The sequence below is a fragment of the Lissotriton helveticus genome, chromosome 3_1, assembly GCF_964261635.1.
Source record: "Lissotriton helveticus chromosome 3_1, aLisHel1.1, whole genome shotgun sequence".
NCBI classification, from domain to species: Eukaryota; Metazoa; Chordata; class Amphibia; order Caudata; family Salamandridae; genus Lissotriton; species Lissotriton helveticus.
Window position 1 is genome coordinate 979,638,047 of NC_136061.1, and position 25,465 is coordinate 979,663,511.

Genomic DNA, 25,465 nt, shown 5'->3' on the forward strand with positions numbered 1-25,465 from the left:
TAAGCAAATGTCCTTGACCAATCTACCCATAGGGCATTCCCCAGTGACCCCTCCTCGGGCTGCCTGGATGCGAAGTTTTGGCATTTTGCATTCTGGCGTGTGGCAAACAGGTCCACCGATGGTGTCCCCCATCTGTCGAACAGGCACCTTGTCTCCTGATCATTGAGCTCCCACTCGTGGGATGCCGATGTCTGTCTGCTGAGCCAATCTGCTTGTATGTTGTCCTTCCCTGGTAGGTGTATGGCTAGCAGGTCTATCTTGAGAGGGATGGCCCATCTCCATATCTCCTGCGCCAGCGTTGAAAGCGGGGCTGACTGTGTGCCCCCCTGCTTGTTGATGTAGAACATCGCAGTGGTGTTGTCTGTTTGTATCAACACCTTGTGTTTGTACAGTCTTGTTTGAAAGGCTTTGAGTGCAAGGAAGATTGTCTTCAATTCTAGGTCATTGATGTGCTTTGCCGCATCTGTTGGCGTCCACAGTCCCCTCACCTTGAGCTCCTCCATGTGAGCGCCCCATCCCTTCAGGGATGCGTCTGTGGTGATGGTCACCGTTGGCGTTGGGGGCGTTAGAGGCTTTCCCCTTGTTATGTTCTCCATGGTCCACCATGCCATCTCCTTCTGCACTGCGTGCGTTACAACCACTAGATCCTCCCAACCGCCTGTAGCTTGTGACCATTGCTCCTGTAGCCATTCTTGAATGGGTCTCATGTGGAGTCGTACATTTGGTACCAGGTGGACGCATGATGCCATCATGCCCATGATCTTGCTCGCAGTCCTCACTGTCCGAGCTTGTCCCTTCCGGTAGAGGCGAGTTTCCTTCACCAGCGCCCTCGCCCTCTTCTCGCTGGGGAACACCTTGCCCTGTAAGGTGTTGATCTGTGCTCCCAGGAAGATCTTCACTTGTTCCGGCTCCATTGATGATTTCTTTCAATGGATGGAGAACCCCAGGCTTATGAGCGTGCTCGTCACTGTATGTGCGTGCTGCTTGCATTTCTGGTATGAGTTTGCTTTCACCAGCCAGTCGTCCAGGTAAGGGTATACGTGTATTCCCTGCCTTCGTAGGTGCGCTGCGACTGCTGCGAGGCACTTTGTGAAAACTCTTGGTGCTGATTTTAGTCCGAAGGCCAGTGTCCTGAACTGGTAGTGGCTTTCTCCAATGGTGAACCTGAGCATGTTTTTGTGCTTTCTGTTCATTGGGATGTGCAGGTAGGCGTCCTTGAGGTCTATTGTGACCATGAAGTCCCCGATCTGCAATTGTGGGAGCACCTCTTGCAGGGAGGTCATTTTGAATTTTTGCGTTCTTATGAATTTGTTCAGGAACCGTAAGTCCAGAATGGGTCTCATTGTCTCGTCTACCTTTGGTACTAGGACGTACGTTGAGTATATTCCTGTGTTTCTTTCCTTGAAGGGTACCCGTTCTATGGCTTGCTTTCGCAGGAGTTCCTTTGCCTCCTCCTGAAGACACTGCAGCTGCTTGCTTGCTAGTGTTTTTCTTTTTGGTTTTCTGCTTGTTGGCCTCCCCTCCAACTCTATGCAGTATCCGAATTGGATAATGTTGAGGATCCATTTGTCTGATGTGATTTCTCTCCATTCTCGGAGGTAAAATCTTAATCTTCCTCCCACTGGTGTCATGTGGTCGTAGGTGTCTAGTTTGTCTTGACCCCTCTGTACGTGCTGCCCCCTGGGATCTTTTCTGTGGGCGGGCACACAGAGTTTTTTGAAGTCACTTAGAGGCGGGCTGCTGTCCCCCTCTTCTGTTCTGTCCACGTCCATTTCCTCTCCCACGAAAGGACTGGCCTCTTTGTTGGTACTGCCAGGACTGCTACGCTGCCCCTGTTGAGCCTGCGAGTCTGCCTGGTGCGCTTGTTGGAAAGCCTGGTGTGATGTACCTGGCTGGTTTCCACCTCTCCCGCCGGGCCTCCGTGACGGGGTGCCCCTTTTGATGCCTATGAACTGCAATGCTCCCATGGATCTTGCTGTTTCGTTATCTTTTTTCAGTTGACTGAGCTTTTCATCAACTGTTGTTCCGAAAAGCGTGTCGCCGTTGAACGGTGTGCTCAGGATGTTGTGTTGCACCTCCGGTTTAAAACCTGAGATCCTGAGCCAGGCGTATCTCCTTTCCGTGACACCCATCATCATGAGCCTGCTGGCGGTGTCTGCCCCATCTAGGGCCGTCTTAAGGCAAGAATTTGCCGCGTTCTTCCCTTCTTCAACCAGTTTTTCGGCCTTCTGCCTGGCATCCTGGGACAGGTCCTTCACCAACTGCCCCAGCTCCTCCATGATCTGGTACATGTGCCTGTTTATCAGGGCGTTGGAATTAGCCATGCGCCAGTGGGTCACGGCATTCCGTTCGATCCTTCTGCCCACCAGATCCATCCTCTTGCTCTCCTTATCCGGTGGTGGACCCGAGGTAGTGGGTACGTTAGCCCTCTTCCTTGCTGTGGCCGTGATAATGGAGTCTGCGGAGACCGTGCCCTGAATGTAGGCTGGGTCCTTTGAGGAATGTTTGTACTTTTTCTATGTTCTGGGAGTTACTGCCTTGCATGTCGCGGGTTCCCTGAATGCTTCCTTCCCCTGAGCCAAGACGCTGTCGAGCATTGGAAGGTACTGGCTCCTTGTTTGTGTTGGGAGCAATGTCTCTAGAAGGAAGTCTGCTTTCTGCTTCTCTTCGTCGAGCTTGAGCTTGAATGCTGCTGCGGCAGATTTTATCACAGAGTGTAGGCCCCGATGTCGTCCGGCGGGGAGGGCCTCGAGGGGTATGTGTCGACCGCCTCCTCCGGGCTGTCGGTGTCGACATCTATGTAATCTACCTCCTGTAGGTCAGAGGGTGGCGACTCTGCGTCCGTCCTGCTGTCCTCTTCCTCCCCATAGTTGTAACTATCGTAGGGATTCTCGTACCCTTCTTGGTCGTCGACCACCTCGACGTCCTGGTCTTGTTCCTCTGCGATCTCGTCTTCCTCCTCGACCACCTCCACCACCGGTGGCTTGGTCTTGTGAGGGATCGTGAAGGCTTTTATCTTAGCGTCGAAATCTTTCTTCCGCTGCATGATGTTCTCCATTTCGGCCTCGAGGCGCCTTCTCTTCTTCTCCATCTCGGCCGCGTGTTCCGCGTCCGATGGATCAGCCGTTCTTTTCGGCGGTTGGCTCGGTGCCGTGCTTTTCGGTGTCGCAGTTTTCGACGTCGACTTCGAACCGGATTTTGGGTCTCTGGTCGTCGTCGTTAGTTTAGGGTCTTTCTCCCTCGGCGTCGATCGATCCTTTTCGGGGACGATTTTCGACGTTTTCTGCTGATCAGCAGCTCTCGGCGCCGGGGACTCCTTCTCGGAGGATCCGCTGGGCCTGTGAGTAGTCGCGGACGCCGCCTTTTTTGGCGTCGGCGCTTTCGGGGTCTTGCCCTCGATTTTTCGAGACTCAGAGTCTCTCGGGTTCTTGGGGGCCGAAGAGTCTCCTACCTTATCAGAAGTCTTCGTGTAATTGGTCTCTACGACCGTGTAGCTGTCGTCTTCGGCGGCAGCGTTGTCTTCTTCCTCGGAGGACATCCCCAGCTCGTAGAGGGACGGAGTCGGGGCCTTCCCTTGCAGGGTGGCGTGCGCTACCCTCTGTCTCTCTCTCACACGAAGGGTCTTCGGGGCGAAGGCGGAGCAGGCGTTGCAGTCCCCGCTTTCGTGATCCACCGGTAGGCAAAGGTTGCATACCGGGTGCTGGTCCTTCTGCGCGTACTTGTGGTGGCAGTTACGGCAGAACTTGAACGGCGTGTTGTCCATCATCGAGCGTCCAGGGCCTCCCTGGTCGCGTGTTCGTCGACGGTCGTCGAGGATCTCGATGAAAAACGCCTTCTCCTTGCTGATTGTTCGTCGATGAAGTCTCCTGGAGTCTTCAGATGACTTCTCCTTGTGTTTTCTGTCTTTTCCTTTCTTCTTTCTCCAAAAATGTCTGGAGCCCAAACGGGAACGATCCAGACCCGACCGCGGAAAAAAAGAATCTGAAGATGGCACCCAAGAGTGGGAGCTTCCGCAGGAAGCATGCCGACGTCATCGGAAATACACCCAAGGGGGTGTGACGCCGACGCCCACCTGGGCTACAAAAAAACAAAGAAAAGACTACGAATCCGGACCCAACCACAAGACCGCGGAATAATGCACAGCATAGTGAATCCAGAAAGATTCCCGCTGCAAAACTATGTGTAAGCCCCATCCCTGTACACTGATGTCCGTTTCCTGTATCTTTCTCTTTAAGTGCCCCCAGACGCTGAGCGTAGAATAATTTTTTACGCAGATTCCTCACCTTTAGAATAGATGCCATAGGAGTACCACTCAGAAGTGAAGTATCTGGGGTGTGGACATAGACCAAAAAGTCCTACAGAAACAAGCAGGTGAAGTGACCTTCCTGATGGTTCTCAAGGCAGTAGTGTTTCATAAACGTATACACCGATGTCCACGTCGCAGCCTGGCAGATTATCTAGAACAGGCGCCCCCTTGCCAATGCCACCTGACCCTGGTGGAAGGGACCGCAGGCATTCCAAGAGGTTGTTTCTTGGCCAGTGCATAGAATATTTTTAAGCAGAAGACTACCCCCCTTGACAGGGTCTTCTTTTACAATGCCTTGTTTTCTTTCACACCTGAAAATCCAATAAAGAGCTGAACGTCAACTTGATATTCTTTAGTATGGGATGGGAGTCTCTCTTCCTTCTTTGAGGGATGAGGCAGAGTAAAGAATGCTGGCAGACTGAAACATTCGGAAGGAATGCTTGCCAGTATTCACAACTTGTCTGGGAAAATACTGAGGTAAACAAGCTGTATTGACAGTGTCTGCAGTTCACTCACGGGGCATATGATTATCAGTGTGAGGAGTTTCAAGGAACAACTGTCATTGACTTAAAAGGTGTGCACATAGGAAATGTCAAAACCAGATTAATGTCCCACTGAGGCATCATAAGTTGTTTGAGGACAAACGTGTTAACTCTTTTAGAGAATGCATTGCAACTGGTGATTTAAACAATGAGGATTGATCAGGTAAGCACAAGTAGGCTGAAAGAGACGACAAATAAACTTTTCACTGTGCCCACTTGAAGGCCTTGCTGGGCTAGCAAAAGATCAAACAAAAGGGCATCAGAAGGTTTAGCAGGTAAATGGTGTAGGAAGCCGTCTCTTTATGTGCTACATCAAAAATCTGACATACATTGTAAAGAGTTCAAGGGTTCCCTTACAAGCGGACAGAAGCTTGCAATGCAATTCCAAAGTGCTCTATTAGAGGGTAGTGTATCGAGCAGCTTTAGGCTTAATAAACAGTAGTGCAAGATGTTTGGAAACACACACAATGATCAATAAATGACACACACGACTTAAGAGGGAGATCCACATCACTTTATAAAAACAGCAAGGATCTTTATATACGTTTAGGCACCAGAGGGAAATCGTTCAGGTACGTATGTTTTTAAATATAATTTCTTTTCACTTTAGAAAGTGAAACTGCAATATCGGAGTTCTGCAATGTTATCCTATGGAAGGAAGAACAAGTTCTGTAAACAGGTAGAGAACAGTGACTTACAAGACCAATCTCCAGGAGTTAAGATGAGTGGTGGGCAAGATCCGACCCCAGCCGTACACCACCAGCCGTACAGGGGCGGCCGGGTGCAAGTCAGTGTCGGGAGCCCAATGTATTTTAAAGGAGATTGGTCACTGCGAGAGAGGCTGCAGACTCTGGCCAGGTGGCCAGTTGGGCTGAACCAGCAAGTGAGCTCAAGCCTTGTGATGCTCAAGACGGAGGGACACCTTTGATCCAATTCTCCAAGGCCGAGGGGTAACGGGTGCGTGATGTCTTCAGGTGTCGGGTTTTTTCTTACCGGAGCAGTTGTGGTTGAGGGGCACTATGTGCACAGGCTTTATCTACCCGCAGAGTATCTACTCTGTCCTTCACCATGTCTTTGAAGATGTCCAGAGTGGATTTTAACATGCTCTTGAGCATGGGGAGATACTGGGTGGAATGCTGGGTATTAGAAAGCATTTCAAGGAGAACATTCTCCTCAACAGGGATTGTTTGTAAATGCAACCATGTGAAAGGATTCCGCCCTGTGAATAACCTCATGACACGAGGTGGTGTCATCGGGAGAGTATGGCTTGGCAGGGTACAGATGAGGGTCAATGTCCCGTGGCAGGACAACATTATAGTCATCCCACAGATTACCCCGAGGTTCAGAGTCATATGGAGCCTCATAAGGATGGATTAGTTACTTACCTGTAATCCTAGTTCTCTTCCAGGGGTATCCTCATCAAAGTCATAAGCATTAGAAAATTCCCGCCCATGCGCGGGACCCCGGAAACACTATATTATATGTGCCTCACATATATATACTCATATATATATGTATATATATATATATATATATATATAAAACAAGCAATTGCAGCCAAAATATCAATAGAGCTCGATTATGCTGTAAAGAATTTCCACCATACGTGAAACATATGCATTAGCAACATGAGAAACAACATCAAAGATTGCTTTGAAACTGTTTTAATGCTGAAAAAGCAGTAGAAATTCTTACTATATCCTGAAAGCATAGAAAGCTCCCACGCTGCATTGCAAACACACAGTCTAAAAGACTGAAAAGCTAACCTGTAGCAGCATGCTACAAAAAACTGACACCGTGCCTTTCAGGCACTCATGACCCCCAGTATCCCATCATGCCTCAGGGGTGACAGTTGGGTCATTTGTTCTTTTCGGAGACTGAAAAACCATGGAAACAAATAGGTTAACAATATCTCTAAAGTAATAAAGATCCTTTGCCCGGGGAGGCGGGTAGGTTGCTTATGACTTTGATGAGGATACCCCTGGAAGAGAACTAGGATTACAGGTAAGTAACTAATCCTTCTCTTCCAGGGGATCCTCATCAATAGTCATAAGCATTAGAATAGAATAGCGAGCCTCACCTCATCTCCCTGCGGGCAAAGGAGTAACAATACAGTAATAGCATTACTAAGCCTAGAAAAACTAAGCTTGTACAGGCCGCAGACTACCCAAATAGATTCCTCAAAGAGGCTTGTCCTACTTGAGTATCAGTCCTGGAATCAGATTCTAGGCAGTAATGCCTTGTAAAGGTATGAACTGATCTCCAGATTGCAGCCTTGCATATCTCTGACATAGGGACATCATGTAGGAAAGCTACTGTTGCCGCTTTCCCCCTAGTAGAGTGAGCTTTAGGTGACAAAAGCAAGGGCTTGCCTGCAAGCTGATAAGCCAATTTAATACAGGAGACGATCCATCTGGAGATGGATCTTTTGGCAGCTGGGAAGCCCGTCCTCAGTGGACCGTAGTTGATAAACAATTGGTCCGTCTTTCTACTCTCCTTGGTCTTTTCCAAATAAAATTTAAGGACTCTTTATTAATAATAATAATAATAATAATAATAATAATAATAATCCACATTTGTAAAGCGCACAATCACCCGTAAGGGTCTCTAGGCGCTGGGGGCCGTCGGGAAGATTAAGCAAGCTATTGCCCAGAGTCACATGGTGCTGGGCTAACCTGCCGCCAGAGCCGGGGATCGAACCGTGATCCCCAGATTCAAGCGTCAGTCGCCCTGGCCACGGCGCCACACCTCTCCCCTTTTGAGATCTAAAGAGTGCAGCGACCGCTCAGCTGGGGTCGTAGGGTTTGGAAAAAAGGAAGGAAGAGAAATAGACTGATTTATATGAAAATCAGAGACAACCTTAGGTAAAAAGGATGGATGCGCCCTCAAGACTACTCTGTTGTGATGGAAAACAGTGTAGGGTTCTTTTGTACTCAGCGCCTGTATCTCACTGACTCTGCGCGCTGAAGTAATTGCGATTAGAAAAGCCGCCTTCCACGAGAGGTGTTGCAAGGAAGATCTGTGGATGGGTTCAAAGGGGGGGCCCATCAACTTAGACAACACTAGGTTTAATTCCCACGGAGGAGAAGGGTTTCTAACAGGGGGGTACACTTTCTTCAACCCCTGTAAGAAGTCCTTGACCACCTCCATCTGGAAGAAGGAGGGCTGAGTAAGAGATTTCCTATAAGCCGTAATGGCCGAGAGGTGCACCCTGATTGAAGCATACTTAAGACCAGATCTCGCTTGGTACCACAAGTAAGGCAGAATCACCTCCTCCTGTGCTGAAGAGGGATCAAAGTGACGTTCTCTGCACCAAAGAAAAAACCTCTTCCACTTAAACGCATAAGACGTTCTAGTGGAGGGTCGTTTTGCTTCCTTTAAAATGTGCATACAATCAGATGGCAAATTTAAATGTCCGTATTGTATGATCTCAGGAGCCATGCTGTTAAGTGCAGTGAGGGAAGGTCGGGATGAAGAATCTTCCCCCCCATCTTGGTCAACAGGTCCGGCCTGCAGGGCAGTCTCCTGGGTGGAAACACCGACAGCTGTAGAAGGTCCGGGTACCACCACTGCCGAGCCCAGTCCGGTGCTATTAGGATCATGGTCATGCTGGATCTGATGAGTTTGGACACCACCTTCGGAATCAGGGGCAGAGGAGGAAATGCGTAAGCAAATGTCTCTGACCAGTCCATCAAAAGGGCATTCCCCCTTGTCCCTGGACGGTGGAATCTGGACGCGAAGGCGTGGCATTTTGAGTTTTCGTCGTCCGCGAACAGGTCTATTTCTGGATGACCAGGCGATGGAAAAGGTCTGCCACCACCTCGTCGTGCAGCACCCAGTCTGGCTGATCTTCGAAGTGCCTGCTGAGTGCGTCAGCCTTGACATTTAGCTCTCCTGGGAGGTGCACCGCCACTACTGTGAGGTTCCGTGCAAGCAGCCAGTGCCATATGGCTTGTGCCTCCAGGGAGAGAGGACGCGACCGAGTTCCGCCCTGCTTGTTCAAGTAGAACATGGTCGTCATCTTGTCCGTTTGAATCAGAACTGAGTGTGATTCGAGTGCAGGAAGGAAGGACTTCAGAGCCAGATGGACTGCTCGAAGCTCTAGCATGTTGATATGGTAGGTCTGTTCCTTTTCTGACCACCTTCCTTGAATCTGCAGACACCCCATGTGCGCTCCCCAGCCCTGGAGAGACGCGTCTGTGACTATAGACTGTGTTGTGAGAGATTGGTGAAAAGGCACTCCCACCAGAATGTTGCGAGGGTTGAGTCCACCATTTGATGGAGGTCTTCGTCACCTGGGAAAGATAGATCCGGTCTTCCCAGAGCCCGGTCGACTGATCCCATTGATCCTTTAGAGCCTGCTGCAAAGGTCGCATCCTCAGCCGGGCGTGAGGAATTAGGAAGATGCAGGACGCCATGGAACCCAGCAGAGACGCCACTTGACGCGCTGTTGGATTCTGGGATTGAAGTAGAACTCTGCACTTCTGCTGCATAGAAAACAGTCTCTCCTCCGAAGGATACGCTTTTCCCAGTTTTGTATCCAGAACGGAGCCCAGGTAGTGTAAGGATTGGGTCGGTAGCGCTACTGACTTCTCCATGTTGACGTGGAGGCCGAGTCTGCGCAATTGTAGCAGGCAAAGGTGTAAGTTGTTCTCTACCTGCTGAGGAGATGGGCCTTTTAGGAGCCAGTCGTCTAGGTAGGGATAGACGAAAAACCCTTTTTTGTGCAGGAAGGCTGCCACCACTGCCATGCATTTGGTGAAGACTCTCGGCGCTGACTTTAGCCCGAAAGGCAGGACCCTGTACTGGTAGTGCTTGTTGCCTATCAGAAACCTTAGGAACTTCCGATGTCGCATGTCAATTGGAATGTGGAAGTAGGCATCTTGCAAGTCCATCGAACACATCCAATCTCCTACTTGCAGATGTAGACATATTTGGTGAAGAGCAAGCATGCGGAACTTCTCCTTGACTATGTTCTTGTTCAGAACACGAAGATCCAGGTTGGGCCGGAACTTGTTTTCCTGATCCTTTTTGGGGACAAGAAAGTATCTGAAGTAGACTCCTTTTCCCCTTTGAGAGGGAGGCACTTCTTCTATAGCTCGTTTTTGTAGAAGAGCCTTCACCTCTTTTCGGAGCAGATCGAGTTGGTGCGGACGAGATTTCTTTGGGGGAATGTCCTGCTGAGGCGCACGGAAACGAAGAGCATATCCATTGCGCAGTGTATTCAGCACCCACCGGTCGTTCGTGATGCTGTTCCACTCTTCCAGATGTTTTGAAACACTTCCTTCCACCGGAGTGGACAACGGCGCCAGAGGGAGCCAGAGCTCATTGTTTTCCTCCTCTAGTCGAAGTAGAGGACTGCTGGTGACCTCCTCTACCTCGGTTGGCTTTACCACCCCGAAACTGGGTCTTGCCCTGGGGTTTGTTCTGGGACCACTGAGGGGTTTGAACCCTCTGTTGAGCCCCTCTGCCTCTGTTGGACTTGAAACGGCGTTTGAACTTTCTTTTTTTCTAGGCCGACTGCCTTGACGGTGTCGAGCTCGGCTTTCATCCGACTCATTTCGTCATCCGTGTGCTGGCCAAAGAGATGTGCCGGTAAACGGGAGGTTCAGAATGCGTTGTTGCGCATCAGGCTTGAGGCTTGTCAGGCGCAGCCACGAAGAACGTCTGGCACATACCCCATGGACATAGGTATGCCCCGCCAGTATCGCTCCATCTGCAGCAGTGCTAATCATCTGATTAGCAACAAGACTTCCTTCTGTTAGGGTCTCCTCGAAGTCTTGCTGGTCCTCCTTAGGTAATTTGGATTTAAAACGTTCCATTGAGTCCCATAAGGCTCTGTCGTATCTTCCCAAAAGTGCAGCCGCGCTAGAAACTTTAAGCGTCGAAGCGGCAGAACTACAGACCTTGCGGCCCCACGAGTCTTGCAACTTGCTGTCCTTATCAGGAGGAGTTGAGGAGGAGAAAGAGACTGAGTGGGTCTTTCATGCCGCCGCCACTACTACTGAGTCGGCGGGAGGATCTGTTTTCACAAAAGTTGGTTTAGAGGGTGCGGCTTTATACTTCTTCTGAATGCAAGCCGGAACCGCTCTTACTGATGCTGGGGCCAAGAACACATCATTGACAGGGTCCATGATCCCTGGGACCAACGGTAACACTGGACGAGAACCCGACTTTTGGTGAAGGGTTTCAAAGATCACTGTCGTGGAGACCTGTGGCACAGACATCTCGATGTTTAACTTCAGAGCACCCCTCTGTAGGACATCATGGTAGGTGTTAATATCGTCCACCGGGGAAATCCTAGAGATAGGGCTATCCACTAAGGTAGGAGAGTAATCCCATGTGGAAGAGCGGATGGAAGAGGTAGAAGAAGTAGCTGGTGTTCAAGCTCTTCTTTCTCGTGATCTTCTGGCTGGTACAACCTGTCTAGGGGAACGGTCGCGTCTCCTTTCGTGAGACCTTCCTGAACGGTCTTTTCGTGCAGGGGAACGAGATGCAGCTTGTCTCGCAGGCGATCCTTCTCTGCGCCTGGGAGGGCTGCGTCTATCCACTTCGTCGACAAGTCTTTGCAGTGGAGATCTGTGCACTGGGCTGACATATTCCTGCAGCCGTCTTGTGGCCCCCGAGTCTCGCCAATGGTGCAGAGGCCTATTCCATCTGGGAGACAACTGCACAACCTCATTGGGAGGTCTGCGGGAAGGACTTCTAGATCTGCGAGGACTTCTGGATCTTGATCTGGGAGAACCAGAAGAATGACGGGAGGCTGATTCAGTCACTAGTATCACAGAAACCTCCCTGGATCCTCGTTCAAGGTGTCTCGACATCGATCTGGATCGTTCATGCCTCGACTCCGAGCGATGATGATCCCTCGACGTCGACCGGTGTTGTCCCACCGTCGACGGAGTCCTTTCCCTTGGCGGCAACTGTTTCTGTGGCGCCGGTGGATCGGGCGATCTCGACGTCGTATGCCTACGACGTGAGGAATGGTCTCTCGACGTCGACCGGCGTGGTGTTGCCGACGACGGAGTTGTCTTTGACTTCGAATGTCTACGTGACGTCGGCGGAGTGGTATTGGTCGCCCTCGACGCCGAACGATGACGCGACGGCGAAGATGTCCTTCTCGACGGAGGACTCAGGGCTCTCGACGTCGGTCGCTTAGCCTGCGACGACGGAGGTGAGCCAGCTCTCGACGCCGAACGTCGTGATGACGACGAAGGCGGAGGCTCCTTACCCCTCGACGCCGAACGTCGCCTGGTTGACGTCGGCGGAGGGGTCACACTTCTCGACGCCTGTCGTCGTCTGCTTGACGACGGCAGAGGTGTAACGCCCCTCGACGCCGGTCGCCGCCTGGTTGACGACGGCGGAGGGGTCTTATCTCTCGACGCCAATCGTCGCCGAGTTGACGATGGCGGAGGGTCTTGACATCTCGACGACGACATACCTGATCTTCTTGACGGCGAGCCCGCCGTCGACGGTGATAAATGTCGTTTTTTCGACGAATGACCCACCGGTTGCTCCTTTCTCAGCGCCGAGCCCGGCGCTGAAGCTGCAGGACGAGAAGACTCGCCCGTTGAAGGTTCTCTTGACCTCTTGGAGCTCTTCTTGGCTGGGGACCTCCCTCTAGAAGACCTATGGGCTAGCACATAGACACGAATCCTCTCTCTGTCTTTTAAAGTTCTTGATGACAGAGACCCACAGTGAGGGCAGGTCCTTGGGTCATGGTCTTCAGGTAAGCACTGGATGCATACCTCATGGCTGTCTGTCTTGGCCTTCTTCTTGCCACAAGAAGGGCATTTGTCAAAAAGGGCAGGCATTTTCAAAAGAAAAAGCTTACCAACAAGAGAAAACCCTACTTGACTAGATGAAAAACGTCGAAGTAGGGTCGAAAAAGTAGAAGTCTGAGAGAATTTTCTGTCAGAAATCAGAAAAATAGTGGAGCTGTGAATCCAGGATCCTTCCTGAAGGAGCCGGAAAGAACAACTGACCCAACTGTCACCCCTGAGGCATGATGGGATACTGGGGGTCATGAGTGCCTTAAAGGCACGGTGTCAGTTTTTTGTAGCATGCCGCTACAGGTTAGCTTTTCAGTCTTTTAGACTGTGTGTTTCCAATGCAGCCTGGGAGCTTTCTATGCTTTCAGGATATAGTAAGAATTTCTACTGCTTTTTCAGCATTAAAACAGTTTCAAAGCAATCTTTGATGTTGTTTCTCATGTTTCTAATGCATATGTTTCATGTATGGTGGAAATTCTTTACAGCATAATCCAGCTCTATGGTTATTTTGGCTGCAATTGCTTGTTTTATATATATATATATATATGTATATATATATGAGTATATATATGTGGGGCACATATAATATAGTGTTTCCGGGGTCCCGCGCATGGGCGGGAATATTCTAATAGACTATTGATGAGGATCCCCTGGAAGAGAACCAAAGGATTTGAGGGCTACCCCCCCCCCCACACTAGATGAATGTGGAAAGGCCTCTGGTGAAAGTTGCGGAGGTTGTCTATGTGCTGGTGGTGGGATGGAGGAGGCTGTGATAACAGAGGAAGAGGGGACGTGGGGAAAGGAGGAGGAGGAGATTGAGGGAGACTAGGAGGAGGACAAGAAAGAAGAGGACTGGTGCCCCGGTCCTGGTGCTTCTTCAGCTTTGGAGTTGATCACGGCTCCAGGGCAAATTGCTCTTCAAAGATTAGCTTTCTCTTAGTGGGGTGGGGGAGGGGTGTCTTTTACCTTTGGTGGAGGTTCTGCTGAACGTCTGCCCTTCTGTGGGTGAATGAAAATTATATTCTGCCGAGCATCTAACTCCTCCTCAAGACGCAAAAGAATAGGCTGCTCGTGCTCCTAAGAGGAGCTTTGGCTGGTCGAGTCAACAACGAGTGAGTTTTGCAATAATGGAGATTTCGGCGCAGAGCAGTATTTCTGCTCCAAAGAGATTTTGGAGCTGGCATCGAGCGACCTGTAGCCGTTGAGGGAGCTGATGGCACCTAGGAAGGAGAGGTCAAGTGAGGCTGTTTCGGTGCTGGGAGCAAAGTCGGCTCCAAAGCTCTGTGTCGGTGCCGGCCGTGACTAGAATGCAGTGGTAGACCACATGGCTGTTGCGGGGGTTGTAGGCTCGACACCTGGTCCCCAAGGGAGCAGAGTTCGGCCTGTGAACGAGGACGATGGGTAGCCAGTTAGGAAACTGTACTCATGCTCAACATCTTCTGGGGTTGACCCAGCTGAGGCAGGTCATCGGTCTCAGCAGCCAAGGGAGAACTCGACTCTCGGCTCAAGTGAAGCGGCTGGTCATCTAAAAGGCTGGCCTCCGGCTCCTCTTGAACATCCTCACCAAAGAGGTCTAGAGTGTCATTGTTCTATTGACGAGCCTTTGTGTGTCGAACCAGTCGCCAGTTGCGCTGGTACCGGAGACTCTTCTTGGACCAGAAGGCGAGGCAGGCGGTTGGTTCATACTCTGGCAATAGACAGGGATTGCGAACCTGTGTGTGGTCTGTCCACAGGTACTTTGAATGACACTGTGGACAGTACTGAAAGAGAGTCCATCACAGTGTCTGCATTCGCAAGGACGGAATCTGGTGAGCCAGCCTAGAGGGGTGAGGCCCTGTGATGGGGACAACGAGGAGTCCTCTGCTGCACAACCGATCGGAGCTACAACAAAGGTGAACCGAATGCAAAAAACAATTGTCTCTTGCCAATGGAATAACTGAAATGATCCCATAATGATCACCACGTGGCGTTGCACCAGAGCTTAAGTGATGCACATCCGAACCAGATAACAGAAGAAAACAAACTAACAATGGAGCTGATGCTAACGCCTATTACCAACTGCATGAAGAGTCACTCACTATACTGAGTGACTCGAAAGAATTTGAAGAAAAACAAGTTGCATATGTCCGAGCACAACACTGAATGGCAGCAGAATTTATTTATTTATTTATTTATTGCAATTTTTAAAGCGCTCCAATTACCCTTGGGTGTCTCGGCGCTAAAGGCTAAAAGCTGATACCAGTAATTAGAACTTCTGGACTGAGGTTAGAATGATTTATAGATCATATCGTTGAGAGAACAGCCAAGTCTTTAATTGTTTTCTGAAGACAATCAGAGATGGACTGGTTTTTATATTAAAAGGGAGGGAGTTCCATAATTTTGCCGCTGCTATGGCAAAACATCTGTCTCCCCAGTTAACTTTCCTAGTTCTGGGAATCTGAAGCATATGAGCCGTATTGGAACGCAGCGTTCTGGGGGTTGCCAAAGGCTTAAAGGAACTTCTAAGAAATTTGGGTCCCATATTGTTTATTGCCTTGTAGACAATGCAAAGGGCCTTGAACTTCGTGCGACTTCTGACTGGAAGCCAGTGCAGTTGGTCCAGATATCCAGAGACAGAGCTATATTTAGGGATGCCCAGTAAAACTCTGGCGGAAGCGTTTTGTATCAATTGCAATTTGGAAATTACCTTTTTTTGTGCGTTGAGGAAGAGGGCGTTGCAGTAGTCAGTACGTGAAAACACCAGTGTGGATATAAGTGTTTTTCCTGTAGCTATGGGAAGATATGGTAAAAGTTTCTTTATTTTCCTAAGGATGTTAAAGGATGATGATACTACAGCGTTCACGTGATGGTGGAAAAGGAGTTTGTCATCGAATATTACTCCCAGATTTCTGACTTTACTGACTGGTTGAGGTGGAGTTCCCAGTTCCTCAGGCCACCATGAGGGGGACCACAGAGGTTGAATACTTCCAAAGAGCATGACCTCCGTCTTAGATGAATTAAGTGTTAAGCAGTTGGAAGCCATCCAACTACTAATGGCCCTCATACCGTTCTTGAAGTTTGCTGCAACATTGGGTCCATTTTTATGTATGGAAAGTACCAACTGGGTATCGTCGGCGTATGTTGTTAAGTTGATGTTATACTCTTTTATTACCCTCGCTAAGTCCGAAACATAGATATTGAAAAGGGTCGGACTTAGCGAGGAACCCTGAGGGACTCCACATGGAAGGCTGAAGGTAGGTGAAGTGAAAGTACCTAACTTAACTGCCTGCTTGCGGTCAGCCAGGAAGGATGTGATAAGGTCTCTGGCTCTGTGTTTAATACCGATGGCCTCGACACGGCCGATCAGTGTAGAGTGATCGACCGTGTCGAAAGCCGCCGACAAGTCCAACAAAATCAGGACAGCCTGTCCACCCTTATCCATTGTGGCCCTTATTTCATCTGCCGCCTTAATTAGGGCAGTCTCTGTTCCGTGACCTTGTCGGAAGCCGAACTGGGTGTCATCTAACAGGTCGTTAGTTTGAATATAGTCAGACAGTTGTTTATTCATGACCGATTCGAAAATCTTTGCTGGAAATGGCAGAGAAGCAATAGGACGGTAGCTGGAAGGTAATAAGGGGTCCAGGGAAGGGTTCTTAAGGAGTGGCCTGATTATGGTGTTTTTCCAGATGGTGGGGTAAGAACCTGTAGAAAACAATGTTGCAGATGTGTGTCAATGGTATGGTAATAATATTAGAAATATTATTGAGTATGGAAGGGTGGCAGGGGTCCAGAGGAGAGCCAGATTTGATTGACTGAATTAATTTGTGAATGTATTGTGGATTTATCCTGGTGAATTCAGTAAAAACTATCGGGTTCGCATTTATCTGAATATTAGAAGAATCAGTAGTATTGACATGTGGGTTAAAGTCTTTGAATATAGAGGTGACCTTTTCAGAAAAGAAATCAGCCAATACATTACAAAGATTTTGAGATGTTTCAGTAGGAGGGTTAGGTGGCTCGGCAAGGTGGTTTACAACTTCAAACAATTTCTTCATGCTGCATCTAGCTTGATCTATTTGAGTGGTATAGTAGATGTTTTTCTCTATTACTATGCTCTGCTTATAGCTATGAAGTGCAGCTTTATAAATTGTCTTATCTGATGGGTTGTAGTATTTGCGCCAATGGCGCTCTGTATTACGACAATGTTGTCGTTGAAGTCTAAGATTTTCAGTAAACCATGGGGCCGAAGGAGTCTTCCTGTTGTGTTTGAATGTTCTAGATGGGGCTAAAGTGGAAAAAGCCCCTTCTAGAATAGAAGTGTATGTGGTAGCTGCAATGTTGGGGTCAGTTACATTATCAATACCCAAGAAGGCATCAGTAAGAGTCTGTGCAAGTTGATTATAGTCTAGATTTTTCCAGTCTCTCGTGATTAAATGAGGGTTCTGAAATGTATTTTTGGGAGCTGTGGTTTTAATTTGGATATCAAATAAAATGGCAAAGTGGTCAGACCACGTTAAGGGAAGTATTTTATTCTTGATAATGTGGGGATTGTTAGTAAATATGCCATCAAGCGTATGTCCTGCTTCGTGTGTTGGAGCTGTAATCAGTTGTTCGAGATCTACAGAGAGAAGATCATTGATAAGCTGATCGGTATCTTTATCTAACAAAGATTCAAGGTGAAAATTAAAATCTCCCAGAACAGTGAAGTATTTGTGGTCTGCAGCTAGCTCACTCAGTTGATGGAGTTGTGAGAGAAAATTCGAACGAGAGCCTGGAGGTCGATACAGAAGAGTACCTGTGAATGTTTGGTTGGAAGTAAGAGTGATCGTAAAGGCAAGCGCCTCACAGCTCCTGTGTTTTAGATCAATGGCTTTAACGCGGAGACAATTGCGGTATATTATTGCAATCCCCCCGCCTTTATGGGCAGAGATACGGTCCTGCCTATGGACACAGTAATCTTCTGGCACGGCAGCCTTAAAATCCGGCCCTGATGCGTTGTCTCCCCAAGTTTCGGTCAGAAATAGGAGGTCAATAGCATAGGTGTTAAGCAACTCCAATATGTCAATTTTGTGACAAGGAAGCGAGCGGGCGTTAATTAGTGCAGCATGTATCAGTTTCTGGGGTTTTGGGGTTAGGGTTATCGAATTCTTATTAGTGCACAAAGTACATAGAAATGGCCCTCCAATGGGGTCAGCTAATAAGCATGTCGGGGGAGCATGCACCTTCAGTAAAGTGTTGTTTTAATTGTGAAGTTCATTAGCAGTATAAACTAACCTTGTTGACGGCGAAGATGTAAGGGAGGAGGCCCTGGGCTCGGTCCAGGCTCGGACGGGCGCAGACGGGCTTGGCTTAGGCGCGGCTTCGGCGCGCGCCCGGCGTGCCCGCTGCGCCAGCCCGCTGCGCCGTCTGGTGATAACGCACATTTTATAACCGGGTGAGGAGGGCGGGAGTCCTGCGCGACTAGAGCGCTGACCCCGCTACCCCAAGATGGCGCCCACCGCTGCCAGACGCGTGAGCAGATCGCCCGAAACAGTGGTAGGAAAAGATTAAAAGAAGCGTGTCAAGGGTGTCAGAGTGCCTAGTATAATTCCCCAGTTATTTCTCAGTTTTAAGAGCCCCCAAATAGAATTTATCAATCAATGTGCAAGTATTGTCAAATCCTGATAAAAACGCTATTAAAATGCAGTCTCAGTTGTAAATCACTGGTAAACACGCGATTAGCTCGCAGCCCCAGTTGCAATCACCGGGGAGAGCTTCTAAGGCAAAGCGGCCACCGGGAGCCTACCTTAAGTATGCTGGGAGGGCGGGAGTCCTGCGCGACTAGAGCGCTGACCCCGCTACCCCAAGATGGCGCCCACCGCTGCCAGACGCGTGAGCAGATCGCCCCAAACAGTGGTAGGAAAAGATTAAAAGAAGCGTGTCAAGGGTGTCAGAGTGCCTAGTATAATTCCCCAGTTATTTCTCAGTTTTAAGAGCCCCCAAATAGAATTTATCAATCAATGTGCAAGTATTGTCAAATCCTGATAAAAACGCTATTAAAATGCAGTCTCAGTTGTAAATCACTGGTAAACACGCGATTAGCTCGCAGCCCCAGTTGCAATCACCGGGGAGAGCTTCTAAAGCTACACATGCCATACACATTCGTTATCTTTTAACATGTCTATAACATCTGTTTTTTAATACATAAATATTATTTGTTTCCTTTCAAAAAATACAGGGATGTGTTTTCATCGAACACTTGATTGCGCTGCATCACTGATTTCATAAAACACTTGTGGACCTCAAACTCTATTCCTTTTGTTATCCCTGTGAGTAATACAAATGGAAAGAGTTGGAAGAACAATGTAGCTGCCCATTAGACCTTTGGCAATATCTAGGGATCCCTTTGCGTTAGCAGTGCTCACTTTGACCACTGGGAATGGGGCAAGCTATATGCAGGCTAGACCCCCCAAAATGAGCTTTACTCATTGTAAATGGCTTTTAAACATACAACAGAAAAGTCGCCTTTTGGTCACACAGCACGGTTCACAGTAGGGTACTTCAGCGCATCACTGATCAACTAACCTTCTATGGCTTTTTGCCTCAGAGCATTTGGTAAGTGTGGTTAAACGTAAAGCCTACTTTTAAAATAATTATCATACACTTGAAAAGGCTTAGCTTGCCCACAGATACTATATACATCCACTTTGATTTTGGTGAAATGTCACCACTTAATGAAATTCTCTTCTTACATGGACTGAATATTCCCCCATTTTCGCACAGTGTATCAAAAAGAGACAGTCTTTACCTCTACAATCATCTTGACAGTGGGCAGAGTGGTAGCCAGATTCTGTGGGTGAGGTGGCCGAACGGTAATGGGAACACAGCCTGCATAGAGACACCCATAGAATGTTGCAATGAGGTCTATGCCTGTTAATAGGAAAGAAAGACTCAATGGTAATGACTATTTAAACACACACAATTTATATTTGCTGGATCAGGATAACAGAACAAGACAATACTTCATAACTTTCATATTCTTAATTATGCATTAGCGTACATATGTCACCAAATGTCACTCATGAATGTGAGAAGTTAGCCTGGCATATGATGTCCACTATTCTAGTGGGCACCTTGCACCAGTCTAAACGACCCTTAGTGATGGTGGTTGTAAAGTCAACCTTATAGACAAGCTATCCTAGTGGTAGCATGGACCAGCAGTCATAGGCTAATACTTCAGAGAGCATGTGAAGCAAGCTGTTTTACCAATTATAATCCCTTGAATACCAAATGAAAGGACACCACACAAGGTATATATCAAATGTATTTATTTCTAACACAACCCCTCTGCACTCTTTATGAGGTCAGAGATCGCAGTACATCACAAGTTACTCAATTAGCATACGATGGGTTACACAAATACAGTTTGCCCTAGGGGCCTCACAAACCATATACTAAGTAAGTGGTATAAGAACCACTTCAGATTTAGTGAATAGGCCTAGGGCCTGGGGAATCGCTGGGGCTACCCTAGACAACCAAAGGTTAGGAAGTAGGAGACCCACGGGAGATGCATGCAGTGTCTAAACACAGTCGCGAGTTACCATTGACTTATAATGGAGAATGAAGAAGTTACAAAGTTACCGATTATGGACACTTCCGGGTGGACTACGGTGAAACCCCTTTTAACTAGGACACTTGAAGAGTCAATACCCAGGGGAGCACTGGAGTACTTGAGTTACCTCACCCAGGGAAGCCGGGTGCATAGGTGTCGTTTCGTGTCGGGTTTCGTCGATGCTTTCAATGGAGATCTGCAAAAGAAGTGTTGCAGGCGGCCAGTGGAAGAGTGTCCAAGTGGATCCAAGAGTGGATCGAAGAAGTGAAGAACCTGAAAGCAGAGGGGACAGAGTTTGGGTCACTAGCCAGTGACCAGGAAGGAACCAGGAAGGAACCAGGCGATGTCGCAATGATCTCAGGTGAGGAGGTGAAGCTTGTCTCTGCAGCCACGAGGACCAGGAGGCGTCGACGACGACCAGGAGCTGGATTCGAGCTGTCCCACGAAGGATCTAGTTGACTGCGGTGTCGGTATCCGGATTGGACCCAACAAGCCTTGGCAAACGCGATCCACGAAGGAAGTGAAGATTGGCTTCTGTTCAGACCAGCAAGGTCTGGGGAGCTTCTCCTTTGCAGGGAAGCTGGAGCAAGCCTGGAGCAACCAGGAAAGCGGTGTAGTTTCAAAAGAAAGTCTTCGGAGGGCTAACAAGCCAGCGGGCTAGCAACCGGGAAGACGCGTCGAGCTGAAAGGCAAGAGCAGGCCCCACGCGGCACTCGTGGAGTGTGGAGGGCTGAGCTTCGGTGCAAATGGCGCTCGGGTCTGTGGCTTCTCATACCCCAATGCACAACTGCGAGGGTACCTCGGGAGTCGAGCAGTTAGCAAAATGCAGGATGTCCAGGGTGTCCGGTCCTACGCCACTTTTTCCGCCACGCGTCTCAGCTTTGCTGTGGATGTAGATCGGAGTCGGAGAAGTGTGGGAGTCCAGTTCCTGAGTCGCTGAGTCTTCAGGTTCCGGCAGGAGCGTCGACAAAGCAAACCGGCAAGTTACTGGTGGTGCCTGTTTGCACAGGGTGGTCACTCCTTGACCACAAGGGAGATGTCTTCAGTCTTCTAGTCGGTATAGAACGTCGAAGGTCCAAGAGTTCAGTTTCAAAGTTTCAGTCCAGGATAATCTAATGTCTCTAGACACAGCTCCTTTCTTTATAATGATTTTAGGGGCTGGATTACCTGCTAGGTCCCTCATATGGGTGGACCTTTAGAAGGGGGTGGTTACACCGCTTTCCCTTTGTCCAGTTTCGCGCCAGAGCAGGGCTGGAGTGCCCCAGCAACTGGTTCGAACCGGGCTATACATGGAGCACCTCGTGTGCCCCAGGCAGTGTCTGGAAAAGCATCTTTCTATTCAACCCACCCTGCCCCAATACACTACAGTACGGAGGTGCTAGCACCTCCCTCGACAGGAAACCTATTGTCCAGGCCTCCCTTGCTGGAGTTTCCCCCAGCTACAGGAGGTCAGACTCGTGTCTGTGGCAGGGGGGGGGGGGGGGTAGTATTCCAAAGTGTTTGGCACCTTACACGACCTGTTTTGATAAAGCCAAACCAAAGTTAGCATTAACCGCGAGGATTATAATGCACTTAAGAGTATATGGTATGGCTATATCATGGAACAGCTATAAGGAGAAGGTTCCGAAAGCTGCAGAGGGGCTCAGCTCATGCTAGGGCACCCCCTCACATAAAACCAAGCACTCTGCCTCCAGGATTGTCGAGGCCTACCACAGGAGTGACTTATAGGTGTGTATATGTGTCTATATATGTGGGTAAATATAGCGGCAATCTAATGCAAAAGATATGAATTTAGCAGCCCACATGCCTCGAACATATAGGAATACTATATCTAAGTAAGGGGTGATTACACCACCTTACCCAAGCTGAGTGATCAGCCTGTGGCATAATACATGCTTCAGCCCCTGGTAGGCCTTGGATGCACCTATGCCCTGGGTACCTATGGTACACTATACAGGGGCTCACAGAGGTGACCCAATATCCAATTTGGTATGTACCTAAAGTACATGGAGTCCATTTTATAGAGAGAGCAGATAGCCTGGGGCCCTGAATAGCAGGATCCCAGGCCAACTAAGTCGAAAACCAGCAAAACACAAGGCAAAAACTTGGGGTAACCATATAGTCAGATATCCACCTTCCTACAATGAAAAACAACTATCCTGCATCCATGCTGCTGTTGGATGATTTACTGCAGTGGAAAGATATCAAAGAGATTAAGATTGCTTGTGTAGTATTCTTTATCACATCTGTCAGCATTAAATCAAGATGTCACCTACAAATAGAGGGACAAAGGGGTTACGGTAAGAGTTGGAGCTTACTAGAATTAGCTTAAACCTAACTAGCCCTGTCATAGTTGTTAATAAAAACAGAACTGTAAGCTCAACTGAAGAGTCAGTCATCTACATTCAAGAGAACCAATATTAGTGACTCCTCCTTGTATACTCTCTCATCACAAACTCAAAGTGTGACCTAATCCTCAACCCTTGCCATGTTTTTGTAATATTGGTTTCTTACTGTGAACCCTCATATAAAGGTGTGCGTTGGTTTACACAAGGGCTTGAGCATCCAGATCAGTGGAAGACGAAAATTTCTCAACACTGTGAAGAATGTATGACAATTGACCCTTGTCATGCCATTGTAAATAAGCCAGTGTATTCATAATTTTAACAGAGATCCATAACTTAGCCCCCTCTCTATTTTTGGGTAATCCTGGGAGGGCATTTGCAGCATTTCATGCAGTCCTCCAAGATAAACAACAGTGATAAGAGGATACAAAAAAGTCTTTCATGCAGTAACTGAGCATGTTGTATGTGGAACTCAGGCATGATCCAAGTAAGAATGAGATAACTGGAGCACAAGCATAATTTTAACAAATTCAGGGACTGCCACAAAATTTCTGGTGCATAAAAAAAAAATGTCTGGTAAAATCGTCACAGTTAATTTCTGGCATTCTGGTCCCTCTTGAGCAAGGCTGATGATTGACATTAGATTTAGGATAGAACTTATCCCTCACGAGACACACGAAGTGATGAGTATTATTTGTAATCATTGTGAGCTTCTTTCTTACCTGACTAAGCCAGCATTGTTACAAAGTCAACGTGGCCTACCTTCAATAGCCATCAATCTAAATTTAAAGCACACATGCAGAGATGAAATGAATCCATTTACAGGCAGAAATCCACCACTGTTCGAAATTAATATTGGGAAAAGTACTGAACCAGAGACAGACTGTGTCAACCCAACACCACAAGTGCTTTTCGGGCGTCACCGCCGTTAAGTAGATTCAACAAATCGAATCAGGCTCACACCATGAACTGTGCCTCAGGGGCCCGCACACTGAGAACTTGAGTTATTGTCATTACATGAAGGCAATATCAGAGCAATTTTGTGCCCCTGACTACAAAGACTGAGATCTATGTCCTTACCTGGAGGGTACACCAGTGCCACGTGGTCCCCCACACTGACCCTAGCCTTTTCTAAAAGACCAGCTGCTACTCGCTCCGCTTTCTTATGCAGCTGCATGCATGTTGATGTGCTGGCCACAGTGCCCTGTGTGTTGGAGAGACGACAAAGTAAATAAAACAGTTGCATAGACCTGTTGTCAAAATCTCAGCATATTAGAACTATGTAACCCAACGTACATTCCTGCTGTTTGTGCCTCTCATATCTTTGGACCCTGAGTTGTAGATATACTGTCAATTTCTAAACACCCTTCAGTACTGCCCTGCTCTGAATATATCCTGGTGGGGTAATCTATCAGCACTGCAGATGAAGGAAAACAAACACAAAACACACACAAAAAAACACATACATACAAAGAAACACACAGAACAAAAAACACACACACGCATACATACACACACACACACACACACACACACCCTCCCTCCCCTCCCATCTCATCGCATGGCATCCCACTCCAGCCTCTCCCCCCCAAAAAAAAAATATCCAACCACGGTATCTTTTATGGTGACCCTACACTTGACATATGAAGCTCTCACCTTGGAATTAAGCAGCAGGAATAGTGGATGATCAGGGGTCGTCTGTGCTCTCCATTGCAACACATCAGCCAGGTATAGGAACTGCATAATGTGAATGAAGAAGGCAAGTGTCTGGTAAATCTCTTAAGTGCATAGTACATAATCGAAGAATTTCATTCCACCCACATTGTTTTAATGCTTTAAAGGCAGGAGATTCTCTGCATGCTCAATTTGGAACAATGGTCTATGGAGAACTTGAGCATATATTAGATTGGCATCACCTCTAATGGACCCAAAGGCTGGTATAACAATTATTATCCGGTTGTGAGATTAATGGCTAGATATAGAAAGGCATTTTCTATAAGACACAAAAACAAATCTTAAAACAGATCACCATCCTTTCTGCACTTAAAGCCACATGCTAATGAGAGCGTGCAGAAACTGTGGAAGAGAATGTAAACAACAGATGAATTCAGAGATGTGGCACATTCAGCCTGCACTCCGACAGACATTCTGAGGCTCTGGCACTGACTACTCAGGCTTGTTAACAGACACAAGGATAGTTATTGGCCATAAAAAGGGCTCCCTTTCCATGTGTTTGCCATACTAGAACTATTCAAAGGTAGAAGTTGGACAGAGTTGGTAAAGCCTGAGATACAAAATATTATAGTCTGTGTGTGATACAATGACATAAGACAACAATAACAAGCTTGGTAATATTTCTGCTTGGGCTGATACAGGCAATAGAGGACACAATATACTGAAACAGGTTATCTAACAAATGGGGACCACAGCCTCCAGAGGACAGTTCAATGGGTGTGAGCATATACCATTATATTGTTCAGCTATCCAAACTGTGCTCTGGTTCATATCTTGGCTCTGATGTTAGAGAGATCTGTGAACTATACACAGAATGCAGGTTGAATGTGGGAAAGCAGAACATTACCTGCTCATTATCTTCCAGCTGAGTCACATCTCTCCCGCAAGCCTGAGCAATTCGCTTTCCAGCAACGAGATTCCCGACTATCATGGAAGCCGGACCAACATCTACAAGAGAGTCAGAAATGCATAAAGTGTTATGCTTAAAACAAATCCTCATACATAAGTCAAGACTCATCTGCACTTAGTGTGGCAATGAGTATTGACTGTGGAAGAATTTTTGGAGGGTCTCAGCATGATCCACCAAAAAAAAAACATACAAAAAAAATAGTGTTATGCTTAAATGCAGTGCTTAATTTGAGCCGGTGGTTTCCGGTGCTCAGCACCGGCACCTAATCATCAACACTGGTGTTTAT

The 25,465-nt window shown here is 48.0% G+C and overlaps 1 protein-coding gene across 2 annotated transcripts in view; it reads right to left on the reverse strand.

Moving 5' to 3' along the window:
* The window catches only part of DIP2A (DIP2 acetate--CoA ligase A), a 784,944-nt gene that overhangs the window by 181,015 nt on the left and 578,464 nt on the right, over positions 1 to 25,465 (reverse strand). For both annotated transcript variants that reach the window (XM_078681430.1, XM_078681429.1), the window contains 4 exons: positions 25,117 to 25,217; positions 24,192 to 24,272; positions 23,616 to 23,739; positions 19,387 to 19,508 (listed from right to left, as the gene is read on the reverse strand). In XM_078681430.1, coding sequence (XP_078537556.1) covers positions 19,387 to 19,508; positions 23,616 to 23,739; positions 24,192 to 24,272; positions 25,117 to 25,217 — 428 coding nt within the window. The remainder of the gene's footprint in view (positions 1 to 19,386; positions 19,509 to 23,615; positions 23,740 to 24,191; positions 24,273 to 25,116; positions 25,218 to 25,465) is intronic.